Source organism: Chiloscyllium punctatum, chromosome 24 (assembly GCF_047496795.1).
Source record: "Chiloscyllium punctatum isolate Juve2018m chromosome 24, sChiPun1.3, whole genome shotgun sequence".
NCBI classification, from domain to species: domain Eukaryota; kingdom Metazoa; phylum Chordata; class Chondrichthyes; order Orectolobiformes; family Hemiscylliidae; genus Chiloscyllium; species Chiloscyllium punctatum.
Window position 1 is genome coordinate 85,454,315 of NC_092762.1, and position 18,555 is coordinate 85,472,869.

Sequence of the window (18,555 nt, forward strand, 5' to 3'; positions counted from 1 at the left end):
AAGCATCCATGTCCTTTTGGTAATGTGGCAACCAGAACAGTATGCAGTATTCCAAATGTGACCGAACCAAAGTCTTATACAACTGTAAGATGACCTGCCAATTCTTGTACTCAATACCCCATCTGATGAAGGAAGGTATGCCGTATGCCTTCTTGACCACTATCAACCTGCGTTACCACCTTCAGAGTACAATGGACCTGAACACCCAGATCTCTCTGTATATCAATTTTCCCCAGGACTTTTCTATTTACTAAATTGTTCACTCTGGAATTGCAACTTCCAAAATGTATCGCCTCGCATTTGTCCAGACTGAACTCCATCTGCTATTTCTCTAACTCACATCACTTAGTGCATTATATGTCTCACTGCTGTTTGTGAGAGAAATCACAGTGCATGAATAAAGCCATTATGGTCTTTCTAACATGACATAATTGTCAACTAATATGTTTTAATTTTTATATCCCATACCTAAGAATAATAAAAGGATCAAGAGGTTACACAGACTGGGTCTTTGCATGTATTTGATCATGGGATTTGGGCATTAGAGGCTTGGTCAGCATTTATTGCCTGTCCCTAATTGCCCTTCAGAAGTTTGTGGGTGAGCTGACTCCTTGAACCAATGGAGTCCTTAGATGTGGGGACAATGCCTCTGTGGAGAGAATTCCAGGATTTTAATCTTGCGACACTGAAGGAAAGGTGATACATTTCAAAGTTCGAATGATGTGTGACTTCAAGAGGAACTTACAGGCGATGAGCTCCAACCAATCTCAATTGCATTAAATACATTGAGTACAACGGCACTTTTAAAAGGGAGAAGACAGACAATAGGCAGCGCACGTTCAGTGAGGTAGAGAGGTAGAGAGAAAGAAAACTGACACAGCAGTGAATCTGCACAATTACTGCTTTTGCTGTTTGCCAATTCCAACATTTAAAAGGCATCTGGATGGGTACATGAATAGAAAGGGTTTAGAAGGATATGGGCCAAGTGCTGGCAAATGGGACTAGATTAGGTTAGGATATCAGGTCAGCATGGACAGGTTGGACATCTCTATGACACTATGAGATGGTACACGCTGCTGCCAATATGTTTTGGTGGTGGAGGGAGTCAATGTTGGATAGTGTGCCAACCAAAGAGGCCTCTGTGTCCCCTGCATCCTGAATGCTATTGAGCTTTTTGGAACTACACTCTTCCAGGTAAGTGGAGGAGGGGGGCGGGGGAGGGTGGTGGTTTATGTTGCACTCCTGACATGCCTTGTAGATAGTGGATAGATTCGGGAGACAGGAAGGGAGTTATTTGCCACAGAATCACTAATATCAGTGCCACTCTTACAGCCACAGGATTTATTTTCCTTCAGGAAAACAAGCTTCTCACTGCAGGAAGACAGCTATAGCCTCTCAATGCAATGTCACCTTAGCAGACTACAGAAAATTAACATAAGCATCAAAAGTTTTAGTGTATAGATGTGACAGATTGGAGTGGGTGGTGTTGCTAGGGTCAGATCTACATCCTTAAAACTCTGACATCGAATCAAAGCAGATTTCAGCCAGTGAAAGTTATTTTACCCCAAATCTACCCAGGCCCATCCATCTGTCTCCCAAACTGGGCAACATCCCGCAGCACATATTCAACTTTTGCCAATTACCATGCAGCCAAAGAGGAGTATACTGCACTCAAAATGTATCATTACATCTAGGTACACAAGACAATAATAAATCAAATCAAAGTAAAAACCTTCACGAACATCACAGAGCTGTGATCTAAGGTTATGATAAAGATCACAAAGATATAAAAACAATGCAAGTGTGAAACATTCTGGTTACACCTTAGTGAGGCCACACCTAGAATATTGTGTGGGGTTTTGGTCTCCTTTTCTGAGAAAGGATGCTCTTACTCATGAGAGAGTGCAGTGAAGCTTCTCGAGGCTGACTCCGGGGGACTTACATATGAGGACAGATTGACTAGGTTAGGACCATTTTTGCTGGAGTTCAGATGAACACATTGAAACTTTGAATATATTCAAGAGGCAGCTTGATATTGAATCTGGGGGCGAATGGGGTCAAAGCTTACAGGGAGAAAGCCGAATGAGGCTATTGAGTTAGACAATCAGCCATGATCGTGGTGAATAGCAGAACAGGCTCGAAGGGCTGAATGGCCTCCTCCCATCTTCCATGTTGGGCATCAGTGAGAAGTTTAGTCCTGGACATCACACTTCAATAGAAAACAAGAGAATCAGAGAGAGCCCAGATTAACAGGCAGAACAATACAAGGGCTAAGGGGTAAATTATGAGGCCAGTTTATACAGACAAGGCTTTCACACCTTTTAGAAGTGATCTTATTGAGGGGTTTAAGGTAATTAAAGGAGTTGATTAAGGTCCAGACATGGTGGAGGAAACCCAGAGCTGGGGGACATCAACTCTGAGACAACTTGCTCAGATTTTGAGGTTACATCAGTTATTAACAATTCCTCATATAAAAGGAAATCTGCAAATTTCCCTCTAAATAATAGCTGGGATCAACTGAAGGTTCCAAAACTGATACTGAGCAATTGTTCTCAGGCAAGGATGATTGAGACTGATGGAATGAAGGCGACCGAATAGATCCATTATCTCACTGATTTGCAGAGTAAACTTGATGGGCCAAATGTCCTCTTCCTGTTCCAAGAAACTTTGCTCAAATGAGATTTATTTCTCAACGTGTGGACTATGTTGACAAAAAGTAGTGTTCACTGGTATGCTCCTTAGACCACAGCTTCCCACATGACCTACTGGGGCTTGAAAATTGTTAAGAATTTTGTCAAATCACATTCTTGGGATGTCAGCATTGTGGGCAAGGCTGGTAGTTGGTACCCATGCCTAACAACTTAAGGTGGGGTGTGTGTGTGTGTCCTTCTTAGTTGCTGTGGTCTTGGTTGCACAGTGCTGTAATGGAAAGAGTTCCAAGATTTGGACCCAGTGATAAAGAAGGAGCAACTGACATATGTTCAATGCATTTGACCCAGAAGTGATGTTACTCTTATCCCTTTGCTGTCCTTCCCCTAAGTGGTGGAGGTTACAGGAACTGCTGTCCAGGTGGTGAATTGCAGCAATTCAACCCATTACAGTGTATGCAAAATGTGGACGTTAGGAAGAGTCCAATGCACTTTGGTTACCATTGAACGGTAATGGAAATGGATCAGCCATTTAAATACAATGCCTACCAGAACAGATCAGAGACTAGGAATCCTGCAGTGAGTAACTCACCTCCTAATACCCCAAAGCCAAGGCACAAGTCAGGAGTGTGATGGAATGCCCCCCAATTGCCTGGATGGGTGCAGCTCCAACAACACTCAAGAAGCTTGATGCCATTCAGGACAAAGCAACCCAATTGATTGGCACCACATCGACAAACATTCACTCCCTTCACCATCGAAGCTCAGTGGCAGCGTGTAACTATGTCCTACCCACAAGATGCACGGCAAATATTCACCACTTTCTAAACCCACAAACACTAACACCTGAGAGGAAAAGGACAGCAGATACATGGGACTACCACCCCTGCAAGCCACTCACCACCCTGACTTGGCAATATATTGCTTTTCCTTCACCGGCACTGGGTCAAAATGGCCTCACTGATGTCCTGTCTCGCCATAACATGACGTCTCAACTCCAGTACTCTATAATCTGACCAATGAAAGTTAACATATGAAACGCCTTCTTCACCACCCTTTCTACCTGCAAGTTGAGTCTCTTCACAGGCACAACCTCTGGACAGTGAGTAAATGGAGAACAATATGATGCAAATCTTTGTTAAAGGAACATCATAGAACAAAATTTATCAAGACAAAAGATGGAAAATTATAGGCCAATTAGCCTAACCTCAGTTGTTGGTAAAATTCTAGAATCTATCATTAAGGATGAGGTTTCTAAATTCTTGGAAGAGCAGAGTCTGATTAGAACAAGTCAACATGGATTTACTAAGGGGAGGTCATGCCTGACAAACCTGTTGGTATTCTTTGAAGAGGTGACAAGTAGGTTAGACCGGGGAAACCCAGTGGATGTGGTCTATCTAGACTTCCAAAAGGCCTTTGATAAGGTGCCACACGGGAGGCTGCTGAGCAAGGTGAGGGCCCCATGGTGTTCAAGGTGAGCTACTGGGATGGATTGAGGACTGGCTGTCTGACAGAAGGCAGAGAGTTGGGATAAAAGGTTCTTTTTCAGAATGGCAGCCGGTGACGAGCGGTGTCCCGCAGGGTTCAGTGTTGGGGCCACAGCTGTTTGCATTATATATTAATGATCTGGATGAAGGGACTGGGGGCATTCTAGCGAAGTTTGCCGATGATACGAAGATAGGTGGACAGGCAGGTAGTACTGAGGAAGTGGGGAGGCTGCAGAAGAATCTAGACAGTTTGGGAGAGTGGTCCAGGAAATGGCTGATGGAATTCAACGTGAACAAATGCGAGGTCTTGCACTTTGGAAAAAAGAATAAAAGCACAGACTACTTTCTAAACGGTGAGAAAATTCGTAAAGCCAAAGTACAAAGGAATCTGGGAATGCTAGTCGAGGATTCTCTAAAGGTCAACATGCAGGTTGAGTCTGCGATTAAGAAAGCGAATGCGATGTTGTCACTTATCTCAAGAGGGTTGGAATATAAAAACACCGTTGTGCTTCTGAGACTTTATAAAGCTCTGGTTAGGCCCCATTTGGAGTACTGTGTCCAGTTTTGGTCCCCACACCTCAGGAAGAACATGGAACGTGTCCAGCGGAGATTCACACGGATGATCCCTGGAATGGTAGGTCTTACAGCTGAGGATCCTGGGATTGTATTCATTGGAGTTTAGAGGATTAAGAGGAGACTTAATAGAGACGTACAAGATAATACATGGCTTGGAAAGGGTGGATGCTAGGAAATTGTTTCCGTTAGGTGAGGAGACTAGGACCCGTGGACACAGCCTTAGAATTAGAGGGGGTAAATTCAGAACAGAAACGCGGAGACATTTCTTCAGCCAGAGAGTGGTGGGCCTGTGGAATTCATTGCCGCAGAGTGCAGTGGAGGCCGGGACGCTAAATGTCTTCAAGGCAGAGATTGATAAATTCTTGTTGTCTCGGGGAATTAAGGGCTACGGGGAGAATGCGAGTAAGTGGAGTTGAAGTGCCCAGCAGCCATGATTGAATGGCGGAGTGGACTCGATGGGCCGAATGGCCTTACTTCCACTCCTATGTCTTATGGTCTTATGGTCTTAAAAGCTGCATGAACATTTCAGGCTCAAGTTCAATAACTGGCTTTATGAAACCAAAAAAAAGTTGCATGGTTATGAGACAGAGGAACACTAGTTGCTTGATTGGGAAGTAACTTTCTGAAAACAATTGATGCGTAACAGTAGCATTTTCTGACCAAAGCAAGTGACCCCACATTAAAGTCTCTCCACTGGGTACCTGTAAAGTAAAACAATTAGTACAATTCGAAATGTAGAAAGGACTGTCAAAGGTTCTTGATTTCAGAGGCTGAAATATATTAAACTGCATTTGGTTGGTATGGTAACTTGTGATTGTAAAGTGAACGAAAGGAGAAGGAGATGGAAGGAGATACATAGGGAGGTAATTCCAGTGCAAAGGGCCTTGACAGCTGAAAGCAAGCCCGTCAAGACTAGAATGATGAAAATTATAAATGCAGATGAGACCAGAATTAGAGGAGCCACAGCGATCTCATGGGACTGTAGGCACAGAGAACATTATAGAGCAGGAAGAACAAAATTATCAAAATCTGCACAAAGAATAGCAGATGCCAAACAACAATAGAAAATACCAAAAAAAGCGTTAAACAAGAATCTAACCTCAACATTTGAAAGACTAAGATTTTGCTGTTTCAAAGATAAAAAGATGCATTTGTGTAACAGCTTCCACAATCTCTAAGTCCCAAAGCACTTCACAGCTAACTAATTTATTATAAAAATCATAGCCAATGTTGTAGAGTCAGAGATTTGGTTGTTATTTTGCACACAAGAAGCCAACAAGTACAAGAAAGATAAATGACGAGATAACCTGTTATAGTCATTACAAGCAGGGGAAATCAAAGAGTCACATTAACAAATACTTGCTTGGTGGCATCAAACATTTGTTTAGTATTGGTGAAAAAAAACATTCTGTTGAAGCTTTTCAACTTGCATTCTCAATGGGAACACCTTGACCAATCAGAGCTAACCAATCACTTTACTCATGCAGCATAATTTGTATCTCCCCTTTGAAAGTTGGCATTCTTGCATCTATCCTGACGAATGAAAGTCAAAAAAACATCGACAACACATCTCATTGTTTACATGGTAATTGCTGAAAACATGTCTAATCTATCATGGCATCATTTACATTGAATTGGAGGATACAAAAGCCTGAGACTATGGTCATCCTTAGTTCAGTAAATGTACAGCCTGATCGTAGGGACTTGTAGTGCAGCATTATTGTCCATGCTTCTGAGACTAGCAAGCCTGGGTTCAAGTCCCAGGTATGCCAGAAATATGTCACAATATGTTCGAACATTTTGATTTGAAATGCTTACACTTGTGGTGTTAATTTACTGCTCTGATTTTCAGGAAATGCATGCTCAAGTCCCATCTGCACAGAAGGTTGTTGTAAGGTGTCTGAACATGGTTGATTAGAAATAACTTTCATACAAGGTGTTTGAAGCAATGAAAAAAAAACTTGGCTGTTACCATGATTGGCTCCAGAATCAATTCTTCACCCTGCGAGGATCTTTGGACCAATCTGTTGAGGAGGACAGTGCTTTTTAAATGATGTGACTGGTGTCACATGTAAGACAGACATGAAAAATTTCTGTCAATGCTCGACAAAGGATGCTGTGATGAATTAAGTTGTTTCATGTATTATTGTTCAGTTTGGAAACGAGGTTCAGAAGGTATTAACCATGACTTCAGGAAGGTATGATTCCTTTTCCAAACAACATGTCCATAATAGCTCAGCAGAAAGGATTAGCCACAGTAGCACTTCATCCCATTACGGAGATGAAACAGAATAGTTAAAGTTACATATAAGTAGAGAAATGACCATTTGACCTAACTGATACAGATTTAAGAGTCATCTTCCATCCTTGTTCAGTTTTACATTGCAGAATTGTCCAGATAGGTTCATCCTGCAAATTAAGGTATAACAAATCAGGCTACTGACTGTGTGGAGTTTGCGCATTGTCTGCGTGAGTTTCCTCCGGGTGCTCCGGTTTCCTCCCACAGTCCAAAAATGTGCAGGTTAGGTGAATTGGCCAGGCTAAACTGCCCGTAGTGTTAGGTGAAGGGGTAAATGTAGGGGAATGGGTCTGGGTGGGTTGCGCTTTGGTGGGTCAGTGTGGACTTGTTGGGCTGAAGGGCCTGTTTCCACACTAAGTAATCTAATCTAATCTAAATCATCTATTCCTGCTCTTTGGCTGGGATACAGAGCAGGCAGCTGAAAAAACTCATTAAAACTCTGATCACACAATTGATGCTGAAAGGACTTGTACTCAGAACATTCTTAACTGGGAGGAGAAATAGAAGCTATTTTACAGTAAAATAAAAAACTTACAGTCACAGAAACATGATTGGGATTATTAAGCTCAAACTTTATCCAGCAGCTTCAGTTTTGATAATCCTTCACTGTGGCTCACCACAACCTGAGCCTGCAATGAATCCCAATCCAGAGATCTCCTCTCACAATCCCAGCTCTGACTGCAGTACTGAGTGAATGCTGCACTGGCAGAGGTAACAGCTTTCAATGAGACATTAAAAAGGGAAAATTTGTATGTTCTCTGGGGATGACAAAGAAAAAACAAAAGTGACATATTTGGAAGAATAGCTAAAAGTTTTCCCTAATATTCTGGCTCAACATTTAACCTCTGACCAACAAAAAAAACCCACACCTTGATATTGCGTGATCTTGCTGTGCACATATTGGCTGTTCAGTTTCCTGCATTACATCAGCAACTACACTTTCACTGGCTTTAAAGCACTTCCAGACGTTCAGAGATTGTGAAAGGTGTTATAAAAATACATGCTCTTACAGCCTTCCTTTCACATGACCATTTCTTAAGTCATTGGTGTGGAGGTGCCAGTGTTGGATGGGGTGGACAAAGTTGAAAATCACACAACACCGTGTTATAGTACAACAGGTTTAGTTGAATATACAAGCTTTTGGAGCGCTGCTCCTTCGTCAGGTTGTGCGATTTTTAATTAAGTCATTGAGAGAAGAGCAGCCCTGATCACAGTTACCCACTACTGCTGTCATCTTTGCTCTGCGTCGCCAACCTGAAGTTAGAAGCACAGATGCAGTGTTGAGTGATGACGAGATTTCTGTCCCTACACTGAGTCAACAATAACCCAAATCCTGAAGCTGACAAGTTACTGGACTCAAAACATCAATCGTTTTCTCTCCAAAGATACTGCCAGATCTGCCAAGTTTCCCAATAATTTGTATTTGTTCCTGATTGAATGATAAAGCTTAAAGGACACAGTGACAATGAGACATTCCTGCTCTGTTTGTCTGTTGGGTCATGACATCCTGCTGATGAAGTGTGCAAAGTTCAAATCTTACAGTACAGCCAGTTTACATAGTAACACAGGAGATGTCTGTTACACCCACAGGCTACACTGGTTCTGTCAACTTGATTTGAAACGGAACTTTGCAACTAAGTTACTCATTAAGTATTTATTTGAAACATGCGAAAGATATACTGTTACATTCACCTGTTACAGTTTTAATTTAATGCACACTTATCTTCACCACATCAACAATTGCATATTTTCTTTTCAAAACTTTATTAAACAACACTGTACAGATTAGGCACAAACTACAATGATAGCAGCTCACCAATGATGCCTTGCAATAGGGTAAGTGTTGTGAGGTAAAGAATTACATGTTTTTCTTTTGCTCAGGGTGATAAGAAACAGGACACTGGTCAATATGGGTGTCCAGTGGTCTCGATCTCCTCCAGGACAGATGCAGTACAGTTTAGTAAAGTCCAAACCCCTCACATGCCAGGTTCCACTTACATATCACCCATATCCACTGACCTCCCTCAGCTCTCGAGCAACAATCATTGGATTTTATGATCCTCAGTTTTGTTTCCCAAATAGCCCCATGATCTAGCAATGATGACCCCCATTGCCAGTGCTACGTCCTACCAAATGAGATCAATGCTCCTTCAATTCTAATCGCTTGCACATTCTCTATTTAAAATTGCTCCAGTATTAATAGTGAGACAGTAGTTTCAAAGCTCTAAGCTCTGGAATTCCTACCCCACCCTCTTCCTTTCAGATCTTCCTTAAAACTTAGCTGTTTGACCAAGTTTTTGTTCATTTATCCAAATATCTGTGTAGCCCAATAACAAATTTTGCTTGCTGACAGTTCTGTGAAACGTCCTGTGGCAGATTTGCTGTATTAACGGCACTGCAAAACTCTGTTGTTGACTTAACTGAAGAATATATTAAGTCAAACTGGAGATTGGGAAGTGGAACGCATGTGACATTCCTTCATTGTTTCACTGTCAACTAGGGTCATCTCCAGATTGCAGCTGCTGTTCTCCCTCCCGAGTCCACTTCTAGAGACAAGAAACATCCATCAGGCAAGAATCCAGCATAATGTGAGAGATAGACTAATGTGAAGATATTTTTGTTCAGAAATATCTATGATATGACCTTATAACTCAAGTGTTACCATTGCACAAGAGCCCCTAGATAATCCAGAACTCCATTGCCACATTAAACTACCCGTGAGCTAGTGACCCGATCAACCTGTTCAGAGATATTATTGCATACTTCTGGAGCTGATGAGAATTGAGCCCAGATGCACTGGCTCAAAGGTTGGGACACTACCACTGCACCACGTGATTTTTTTTAAAAAAGTTAATCTGTTTTTCCCAAACAATCTGTTCAGATATGTTATTACACACCTCTGGAGCAGGTGGGATTTGAACCAAGGCAAGGGGCATTACCACTGCACTACAAAAGGTGAATACATGAAATGTAAATAGAAAACAGTTGTAATCAAATTGATTAGCAGAACAAGATCAAGGGTATGAATGAATTCCTCTTGTTCACAGTACCAATGCTACTTAAGGGGGAACATAATAGTTTAGCAGATCCTAAAAGTATTCAGCCCAGCAGATGGATTGTGATCACTAACAGCACGTCTGACTAATTCCCCTCTGCACAGTTTATGGATCCTTGAGTTAAAACACCAAACCACCAGCTACACAGCTATATTGTGGATATAGCAAAGAGCTTTTGATCTGTACAGCTCAGCATGTGACAAGTTAGTGCATGTCTTCATTGAAGTGAAGGGTGGTGTGGGGGCAGGATGGGTCTTTTCTTATTTGAGTGTTTTTAATAGTTAGTGAACAGTCTTTTTGCAGCAGGTCAGGCAGTATCTGAGGAGCAGGAAAATCGATGTTTCAGGCAAAAGCCCTTCCCAAAATGTTGGTTTTCCTGCTTCTCGGATGCTGCCTGACCTGCTGTGCTTTTCCAGCACCACACTCTCAACTCTAATCTGCAGTCCTCACTCTTGCCTAGTCTTTGTCCAGCAGACTTCAGCAAAACAAAGTTGATAACTCCCCACACAGAAAGCTGCAGTGTCAGAGGTACTGTCATCAGTTGTTAAACAGAGGCCCCGTGCACCCTCTCAGATAGATACAAGAGTTCTATAGTAGGAAAGCATCACAATTCTCCAAAGATGTTGTGGCCAATATTTATCTCTCAACTGACAAAGAGAGTTTTTGCAGAATATCTGGTCATTATCACGCTGATCTTTATAGACGCTTCTTGTGCATTAATTGTTTGCCACATTACCTACATTGCAACAATGACTACACTTCAATGAAGTACTTCATTGGCTGTAAAGCATTTCAGGGCATTCTGAGGTCATGAAAGGCACTATGCAAATCCATTGTCTTATTACTGTTAGGAGGCTGTACTAAGACAATGCCAGAAATAATCAATCTTTTCCATAAATATTCTAATGAGTCAGACAAAATAAATATTGTCAGTGCTAATAACACGCATCACATAAATATTGTCTGCCTTTTACTTATCAGACTTCCTCTTTCCCAATCTCCCATTAGTCTCTCTCAAAATAGCACAAAATTCATGCAAGTGGAAAGTGAAATCAAACACTCCAAATATGACACTAATCAAAGACTTTGGGGTAAACACTGAACTTGACAATCACAGTCACTATTTAGACATAACAGTTTCAAAAGAAAAAAATTCTGGAAACTAGTTGCAATCTCTAAGTTTAAACTTCATAAGCATTAATCTCTGTTAAAGACCCCAGCTATTTGCAGTCGGGCAAGTCATCACAACACTCCCAAGTCACGTCACTCCTTCTGCAGACACACAACAATCCCAAGCCTTTCATGCATGGTCTCCTCTGCTGAATTTTACTGTCTGGCCCAGACTCTGCCCCTGTCTGACCAACTCCCTTGTCCCTTTCTTTGTCTAGTACAACTCTGTATCACATGCAGCATAGCAGAGTTAGTATAATGGCTCCCCAACTGTGCCCAACACAGCAAAAAAAACTAAAACAGCCCTTTTCCCTGTCTTGCCCCACTGTGTTTTTTTTAAATGTCTGGGTCCCTTTCAGATTAGTCCAAACAGAAAGCTACAACAATAGAGAATGACAGTTTACAGCAGTGCATATATCACTTTCAAACTTCACTATTGTTGACAAAAATTGCAATTTGTAACGACACTATTTTCTCTAACTCGCTTATCAACAGGTGTTTATACTTCAAAAGTACAAGAGTCTCACTTACAAGAAGTTGTGCTGAACAAAAAAAAACTTTGCAGAGGCAAGTAGCAGTACTTTAAAGGAAACGCTGTGGAGATCACACAAAAAGAGACAGGTAAACATAAAGGCGATCCTGTCGAAAACTCGAGAGTAAAGGGGGCAGAGGGAAGAATTGTGTGGGGAGAGGGAGGTTTGAGAGTTTGGGGGTGGGGGAAGCACTGTCAATGTGAGCAACAGACGCTGAAGCTGCCTCAGGCTGAGGTGTTGCCAGAGCCCAGTGACTGTAACAAAGTGCAAGGGATACAAATTAGCAACAATCCCACTTACCTGTAACCACCACTGTCCTGTTGCTGTTCCTCTCCATCTCCTCCAGCTGAGTGCAACCTCTTCTCAACTCTTTCCTCCTGCTCCTGGCTTTTGTTTTTCCTTCTCCTCCTCCTCCTCCCTCTTTTCCTTCCTTCCTTCCTCCCTCCCTCCTCTTTCCTCCTTCCTCCTTCCTCCTTCCTCCTTCCTTCCTTCCTTCCCTTCCTTCCTTCCTTCCCTCCCTCCTTCCTTCCTTCCTTCTCTCTCCCTCCACTCCACTCCTCTCCTCTCTCTTACACACTCACTCTCTCTCAGACTCTGGCCAACTCAATGGACCCACCATTACGTCACCCCGTCACGCACGCTAGGATCTTACGTCAACACGTACGCAGGGAGGCTGGGTGCGTTTTGCGTCAGCAAACCCCACCCACCTCTCTGTATCCTTTTCCAGGGAGCGCGGGAAAGGCTGCCGCACGTGTCCTCTCTGGATGTTCTGACCTGAGGCACTTTCTGATTGAGCTGCCCAACCTTTGGAGCAGGGTTCCAATTGAAGTAAGGTCTCCTGTTGCAGAGTTAGGGGCATTACCACGGTCTCTTTAAAATTTCTGGAACAGGTGGGATTTGAACCCTGGCCCACTGGTCCAGAGGTAGAGCTATTATCGCAACATCACAAGAGCTCTGTGCCATTCTCTGACCGTTACAGCTTCCATATCCCTGGGCATTCAGCCTTGCCTCCAAATCATCGCCATCCCACCTGCCCTCTTCCCCCCAACCCACCCCCACTCCCCTATTTAACTCTCAGCCTTCTTCCCCTCCACGGTAGAGTCCACACTGTGGGAGGTTAGAAATGTAGTTTCTGCAGGTGGTGGTGCTTAGAGATGTTTTTGCAGATGGGCTGTGGGGGAAAGGGTGGGGGGAACATTACACAAACGGTCCCGGGATTCTTGCAGCATACTTAAGGCTAAGATTTTAACGAATATAGAAAGTTTTTTTAAGAAATAGTTTTAATCTAAGAAATAGCTTTAAAGTGTTGTAGCTGACCACAAAAGAAGCAGTAGGGGCATTTTGCAATAAGCTTATGGTATGATAAGGGGGGAACTGAATAAAATAACAAGAAGGCTCTGTAATGATCAAGTACAAGGATAGCCAGATAAGGAAAAATTAGAGAAAAACAAGTGAGGTAATCGGCTTATGATAGGATGAGACCAGACTAATGGGGAAAAGGGAGGTGTGATTCCGCAACTTGCAAACTGAATAAGAATGCTTACATGCTTTGTAGTGCGCGCTTGCTTGCCTGCTTGCAGAATAAAATGTTCTTGTTTCCAAGGCTTTGTCTCAGACTGAATTGTGAGTGAGTTTTGTTTCTTACAACACAAATGTCAACTCTACTGCTCCTCGGACGCTGCCTGACATGCTGTGTTTTTTCCCGCTTGGTTTGCATAATTTATTTCCAATAAAATTCACAAGTCAAGTGCTGTCAACTTTTCTGTTTCAGGCCACATGAGACAGGAAAAGAAGCTGGCCATTCAGTCAATCAAGGAGGAGAAGGCGAGGACTGCAGATGCTAGAGATCAGAGTCGAGAGTGTGTTGCTGGGAAAGCACAGCAGGTCAGGCAGCATCTGAGGAGCAGGAGACTAGATGTTTTGGGCATAAACCGTTCATCAGGAACACACTTTTCCAGCGACACCCTCCTGATTCAGTCCGTCAAGTCTGCTTTGTCATTCAGTGAGGTCGTAGTTGATCTGATAATCCTCAACTGCAATTTCTTGATAACTCTTGATTCCCTTCCTGATTAAAAATCTGTCAATCACAGCCTTAAATATTCATAATGACCCAGTCTCAACAACAGTCTGGGATAAAGGATTCACCATCTTCTGAGAGAAGAAATTCCTCCTCATCTCTCTCAAATTGGGCAACCCCTTATTGTGAGATTATGCCCACTCATTCCAGACTGTTCCACAGGGGAAACAACTTCTCCATATCTACCCTTTCAAACCCTGAATATTTTACATATTTCAATAAGGTGACCTCTGATTCATCTAAATACTGTGTAAAAGCCCAACCTGCTCAAACTCTCCAAAAAAACAAAGCCCCCCCATAGCTGAGTCGACCTTGTGAACCTTGATTCAGAATTACAGATTTCTTTAATCAAACTGTTCAGAAATGTTATGATACCGACGAAGCCTTGCCTTTTGGTCCAGAGGTAGCAACACTACCACTGCAGCACAAGAGCCCTCAAAAAGTGCTATGCACTGAACCACAGTTGATATCTTAAATAGGAATTATACAATGAAGTTATGAAAGCCATAGTAGAATTTAAGATGTTTGTCCCCATGTGGACAATGCACTCCAGCTTTCTGGAGCCCACCAGTCACATGAACCTGTTGATGTTGCGTACTTCCTCCAAGGGATGCTGGGACAGACACAACAGAAGAGGGCAGTCTGTCATCCCAAACAAGCTCTGCTGACCTTCATAATGCATTTCCTGTTCTTTCAGTCTCTGATTGTACAAAAGGACAAAGAAATCCATCAGTGACAGGATAGGAAGAATTTGTAATAACGTAAATGAGGACTTCAGGAGGGATGTGCCTTGCAGCAAATTAAATATTTCAAAAATATGTGATCAGTGCTATCATGCAGGAAATTAGGGGCAGACAATTTGTGCAATATACAATCCCAGAAATTGCAAAGAGGTAAGTTGATTATTCTGTTTGTGCCATTGGTTAGGGGATAAATATTGTCCCAGGGAGAACTTTTTGAATAGTTTATATTCACTTGAGAAGGGAGACAAACTGTGTTTAACGCTTCATTCAAAAGACTAAACCTCAGTCAATGCAGCGTGTTCTCAGTAATGGTTCAGAAGCAACAATGGAGGTTAGTCCATTGGAGGTCACAACAGTGGAGTGGGGCTGAATTCAGAAAAAATTGATGAGGGCAGAGCGGTAATGTTGTTTACTTGGGCTTTAGTAAAGCTTTGACAAGGTCTACATGGCAGACTGATTAGTAAAATTAGATCACATGGGATTGAGTACTGGATTAGTGGTGCTGGAAGAGCACAGCAGTTCAGGCAGCATCCAACGAGCAGCGAAATCGACGTTTCGGGCAAAAGCCCTTCATCAGGAAGGGATGAGCTTGTCAATTGAATACAGTAGGAAACAAAGAGTGGTGGTGGGTTGTTTTTCAGACAAGTCTGTGACTAGAGGTGTTCCACAGGGGTCCACTTTTGTTTGTCATTTATAGAAACGATTTGGATGAGATATTAGGAAATATGGTTAGTAACTTTGTGAATGACACCAATATTGGTGGTATAATGAACAATGAAGAAGGTTGTCTAAGATTACAAAGTTGGGTCAATGGGCTGAGAAGTGGCAGATGGAATTTAATTTGGATAAACACAAGGTGTTGCATTCTGGTGAAACAAACAGGGGCAGGACTTATACAGTTAATAGGAGGCCTCAGGTAGTGTGGTAGAACAGAGAGATCGAGGGCTTCAGGTACATAATTCTTTGAAATTTGTGAACTAGGTAGACAAGGTGCTTAAGAGGGTGTTTAGCACACTTGCCTTCATTGATCAGACTTTTGAGTATAGGACTTGGCACATCATGTTGAGGTTGTACAGGACATTGATTAAACGTCTTCTGGAGTGCTGTCTGCAGTTCTGTTTGCCTTGCAATAGGAAAATTATTATTAAATTGGAGAGAATTCAGAAAAGATTAACAGGATATTGCTGGGAATGGAGGGTTTGTGTTATAGGCTGGATAGGCTGGGACTTTTTTCACTGGACATAGGAGGCTGAAGGGTGACCTTATGGAAGTTTGTAAAATCATGAGAAGTATAGCTAAGGTGAATGGCAGGTGTATTTTCTTATTTCAAGACTAGGGGGCATATTTTAAGGTGAGAGGAGAAAAAGCTATAAAGAACATTTTTCCACAGAGTGTGGAATGAACTGCCAGAGGAAGTGGTGGATGCAGGTGTAATTAGAAAATTTAAAAGACATTTGAACAGGCATATGGTTAGGAAAGGTTTGGAGGAATATGGGCCAGGAGCAGGCAGGTGGGGCGAGTTTAGTTTGGCATTATGGTCGGCATGAACTGGTTGGATTGAAGGGTATGTTTCTGTGCTGTATGTATGATTCGATGACGCGATTGAATACTCTTGGACATTCAATTCCGTGCATTCAAATATAGTGCCATTAAGTATATTCAGGGCTGAGATGGATAGATATTTAATCAGTAAGGGGAATTGAGAGTTATAGGGAAAGGCAGGAAAGTGGCATTGAAGTTTATCAGATCAGCCATAATCTCATTGAATGGCAGACCAGACTCAAAAGACTGAATAGCCTTCTTCTGCTCCCATGCAAAAGTGAGGACTGCAGATGCTGGAAATCAGAGTCTAGATTAGAGTGGTGCTGGAAAAACACAGCAGGTCAGGCAACATCTGAGGAGCAGGAAAATTGACATTTCGGGCAAAAGCCCTTCATCAGGACTGAAGGCAGGGAGCCTCCAGGGTGGAGAGATAAATGGGAGGGGCTGGGGAGAAGGTAGCAAAGAGTACAATAGGTGGATGACGGTGGGGATGAAGGTGATAGGTCAGAGAGGAGGGTGGAGCGGGTAGGTGGGAAGGGAGATTGGCAGGTAGGACAGGTCATGGGGACGGTGCTGAGCTGGAAGTTTGGAACTCGGGTGAGGTGGGGGAAGGGGAAATGAGGAAACTGATGAAGTCCACGTTGATGCCCTGCGGTTGAAGTGTTCTGAGGCAGAAGATGAGGCGTTCTTCCTCCAGGCGGCGGTGGAGGAGGCCCAGGACCTGCATGTCCTTAGCAGAGTGGGAGGGGGAGTTGAAATGTTGGGCCAAGGGGCGGTTGGGTTGATTGGTGCGTGTGTCCCAGAGATGTTCCCTAAAGCGCTCTGCTCAGAGGCGTCCAGTCTCCCCAATGTAGAGGAGACCGCATCGTGAGCAACGGATACAATAAATGATATTAGTGAATGTGCAGGTAAAACTTTGATGGATGTGGAAGGCTCCTTTAGGGCCTTGGATGGAGGTGAGGGAGGAGGTGTGGGCGCAGGTTTTCCAATTCCTGCGGTGGCAGGGGAGGGTGCCAGGATGGGAGGGTGGGTTGTTGGGTGGAGGGCGTGGATCTGACCAGGTAGTCACGGAGGGAACAGTCTTTGCAGAAAGCGGAAAGGGGTGGGGAGGGAAATATATCCCTGGTGGTGGGGTCTTTTTGGAGGTGGCGGAAATGTTTGGCAGATGATACAGTTTATGCGAAGGTTGGTTGGGTGGAAGGTGAGGACCAGGGTGGTTCTGTCCTTGCTACAGTTGGAGAGATGGGGTTTGAGGGCGGAGGCGCGGGATGTGGATGAGATGCGTTGGAGGGCATCTTTAACCCCGTGGGAAGGGAAATTGCAGTCTTTAAAGAAGGAGGCCATCTGGTGTGTTTTGGTCCTCCTGGGAGCAGAGCTGGCGGAGGTGGAGGAATTGGGAATCTTCTGCTCCTATGTCTATGGTCACTGTGTGATCTGTGGATGGATGTTTATATTCAGGATAGTTGTTTATGGTGTGTATTTCACAATAACCATCCATTCATTTTGAGTGAAGTGAACAGTCAGTATCATATTCACAGAGAGATCCACAACACCACCCTGTGTCAGTGGTGGGTCAGCTGATGGCATTCTCGCATCTGAACTTCAAAGTTTCAGGCTCAAGTGGCACTGCAACCCAACAATTGAGATGAGCACTCCGGTCCAGTACTGAGGGAATACTTCACTATCTGAGCGGCTGTCTTTGGGGATGAGACATTTAATGAGGACTTCACCTCTTGAAGAGGCGGAAAGTAAAATGTCCTGCAGACTCTATTTTGAGGAAGAGCAAAGGGGTCCTCCTTGATATCCTGACCACTGAATTCTTACAGTGCTGAAGGAGGCCATTCTACCCATCATGTCTGTGCCAGCTTTTTAAAAGAGCATCTTACTTAGTTCCAATCTTCTGCCTTCTATCCATACCCTCTGGTTATGAATGTTCTCTCACAATAAAGCTGACTCTCTCTGGTCACTGTCATATGGCTGTTTGTGAGAGCCTGCTGTGTTAAAAGTTAAAAGTCACACAACACCAGGTTATAGTCCAACAAGATTAATTGGAAGCACGCTAGCTTTCGGTGCGGCCTTCCATCAGGTGGTTGGAGGGAATCGGGGGCCTTGGATGGAGGTGTGGGTGCAAGTTTTGCAATTCCGGCGGTGGCAGGGGAAGGTGCCAAGAGGGGAGGGTGATATGTTGGGGGGCGTGGACCTGACCAGGTAATCACAGAGGGAACGGGGTGTGGAGGGAAATATATCCCTGGTGGTGGGGTCTGTTTGGAGGTGGTGGAAGTATTGGCGGATGATACGGTCTATGTGAAGTATGGAAGGATGGAAGGTGAGGACCACCGTATCTGCTCCCAGGAGGACCAGTTTCATTACAGAACATAACAGATGGCCTCCTTCTTTAAAGACTGCAATTTCCCTTCTCATGTA

At 43.4% G+C, this 18,555-nt stretch overlaps 1 protein-coding gene across 1 annotated transcript in view; it reads right to left on the bottom strand.

Moving 5' to 3' along the window:
• pgpep1 (pyroglutamyl-peptidase I) overlaps positions 1 to 12,237 on the bottom strand; it is a 36,695-nt gene extending 24,458 nt beyond the window's left edge. The window contains exon 1 of the mRNA XM_072594383.1: positions 12,070 to 12,237. Within this exon, the coding sequence (XP_072450484.1) occupies positions 12,070 to 12,106 (37 nt within the window). The 5' untranslated portion in view covers positions 12,107 to 12,237. The remainder of the gene's footprint in view (positions 1 to 12,069) is intronic.
• Between the last annotated feature and the right edge of the window lie 6,318 nt (positions 12,238 to 18,555).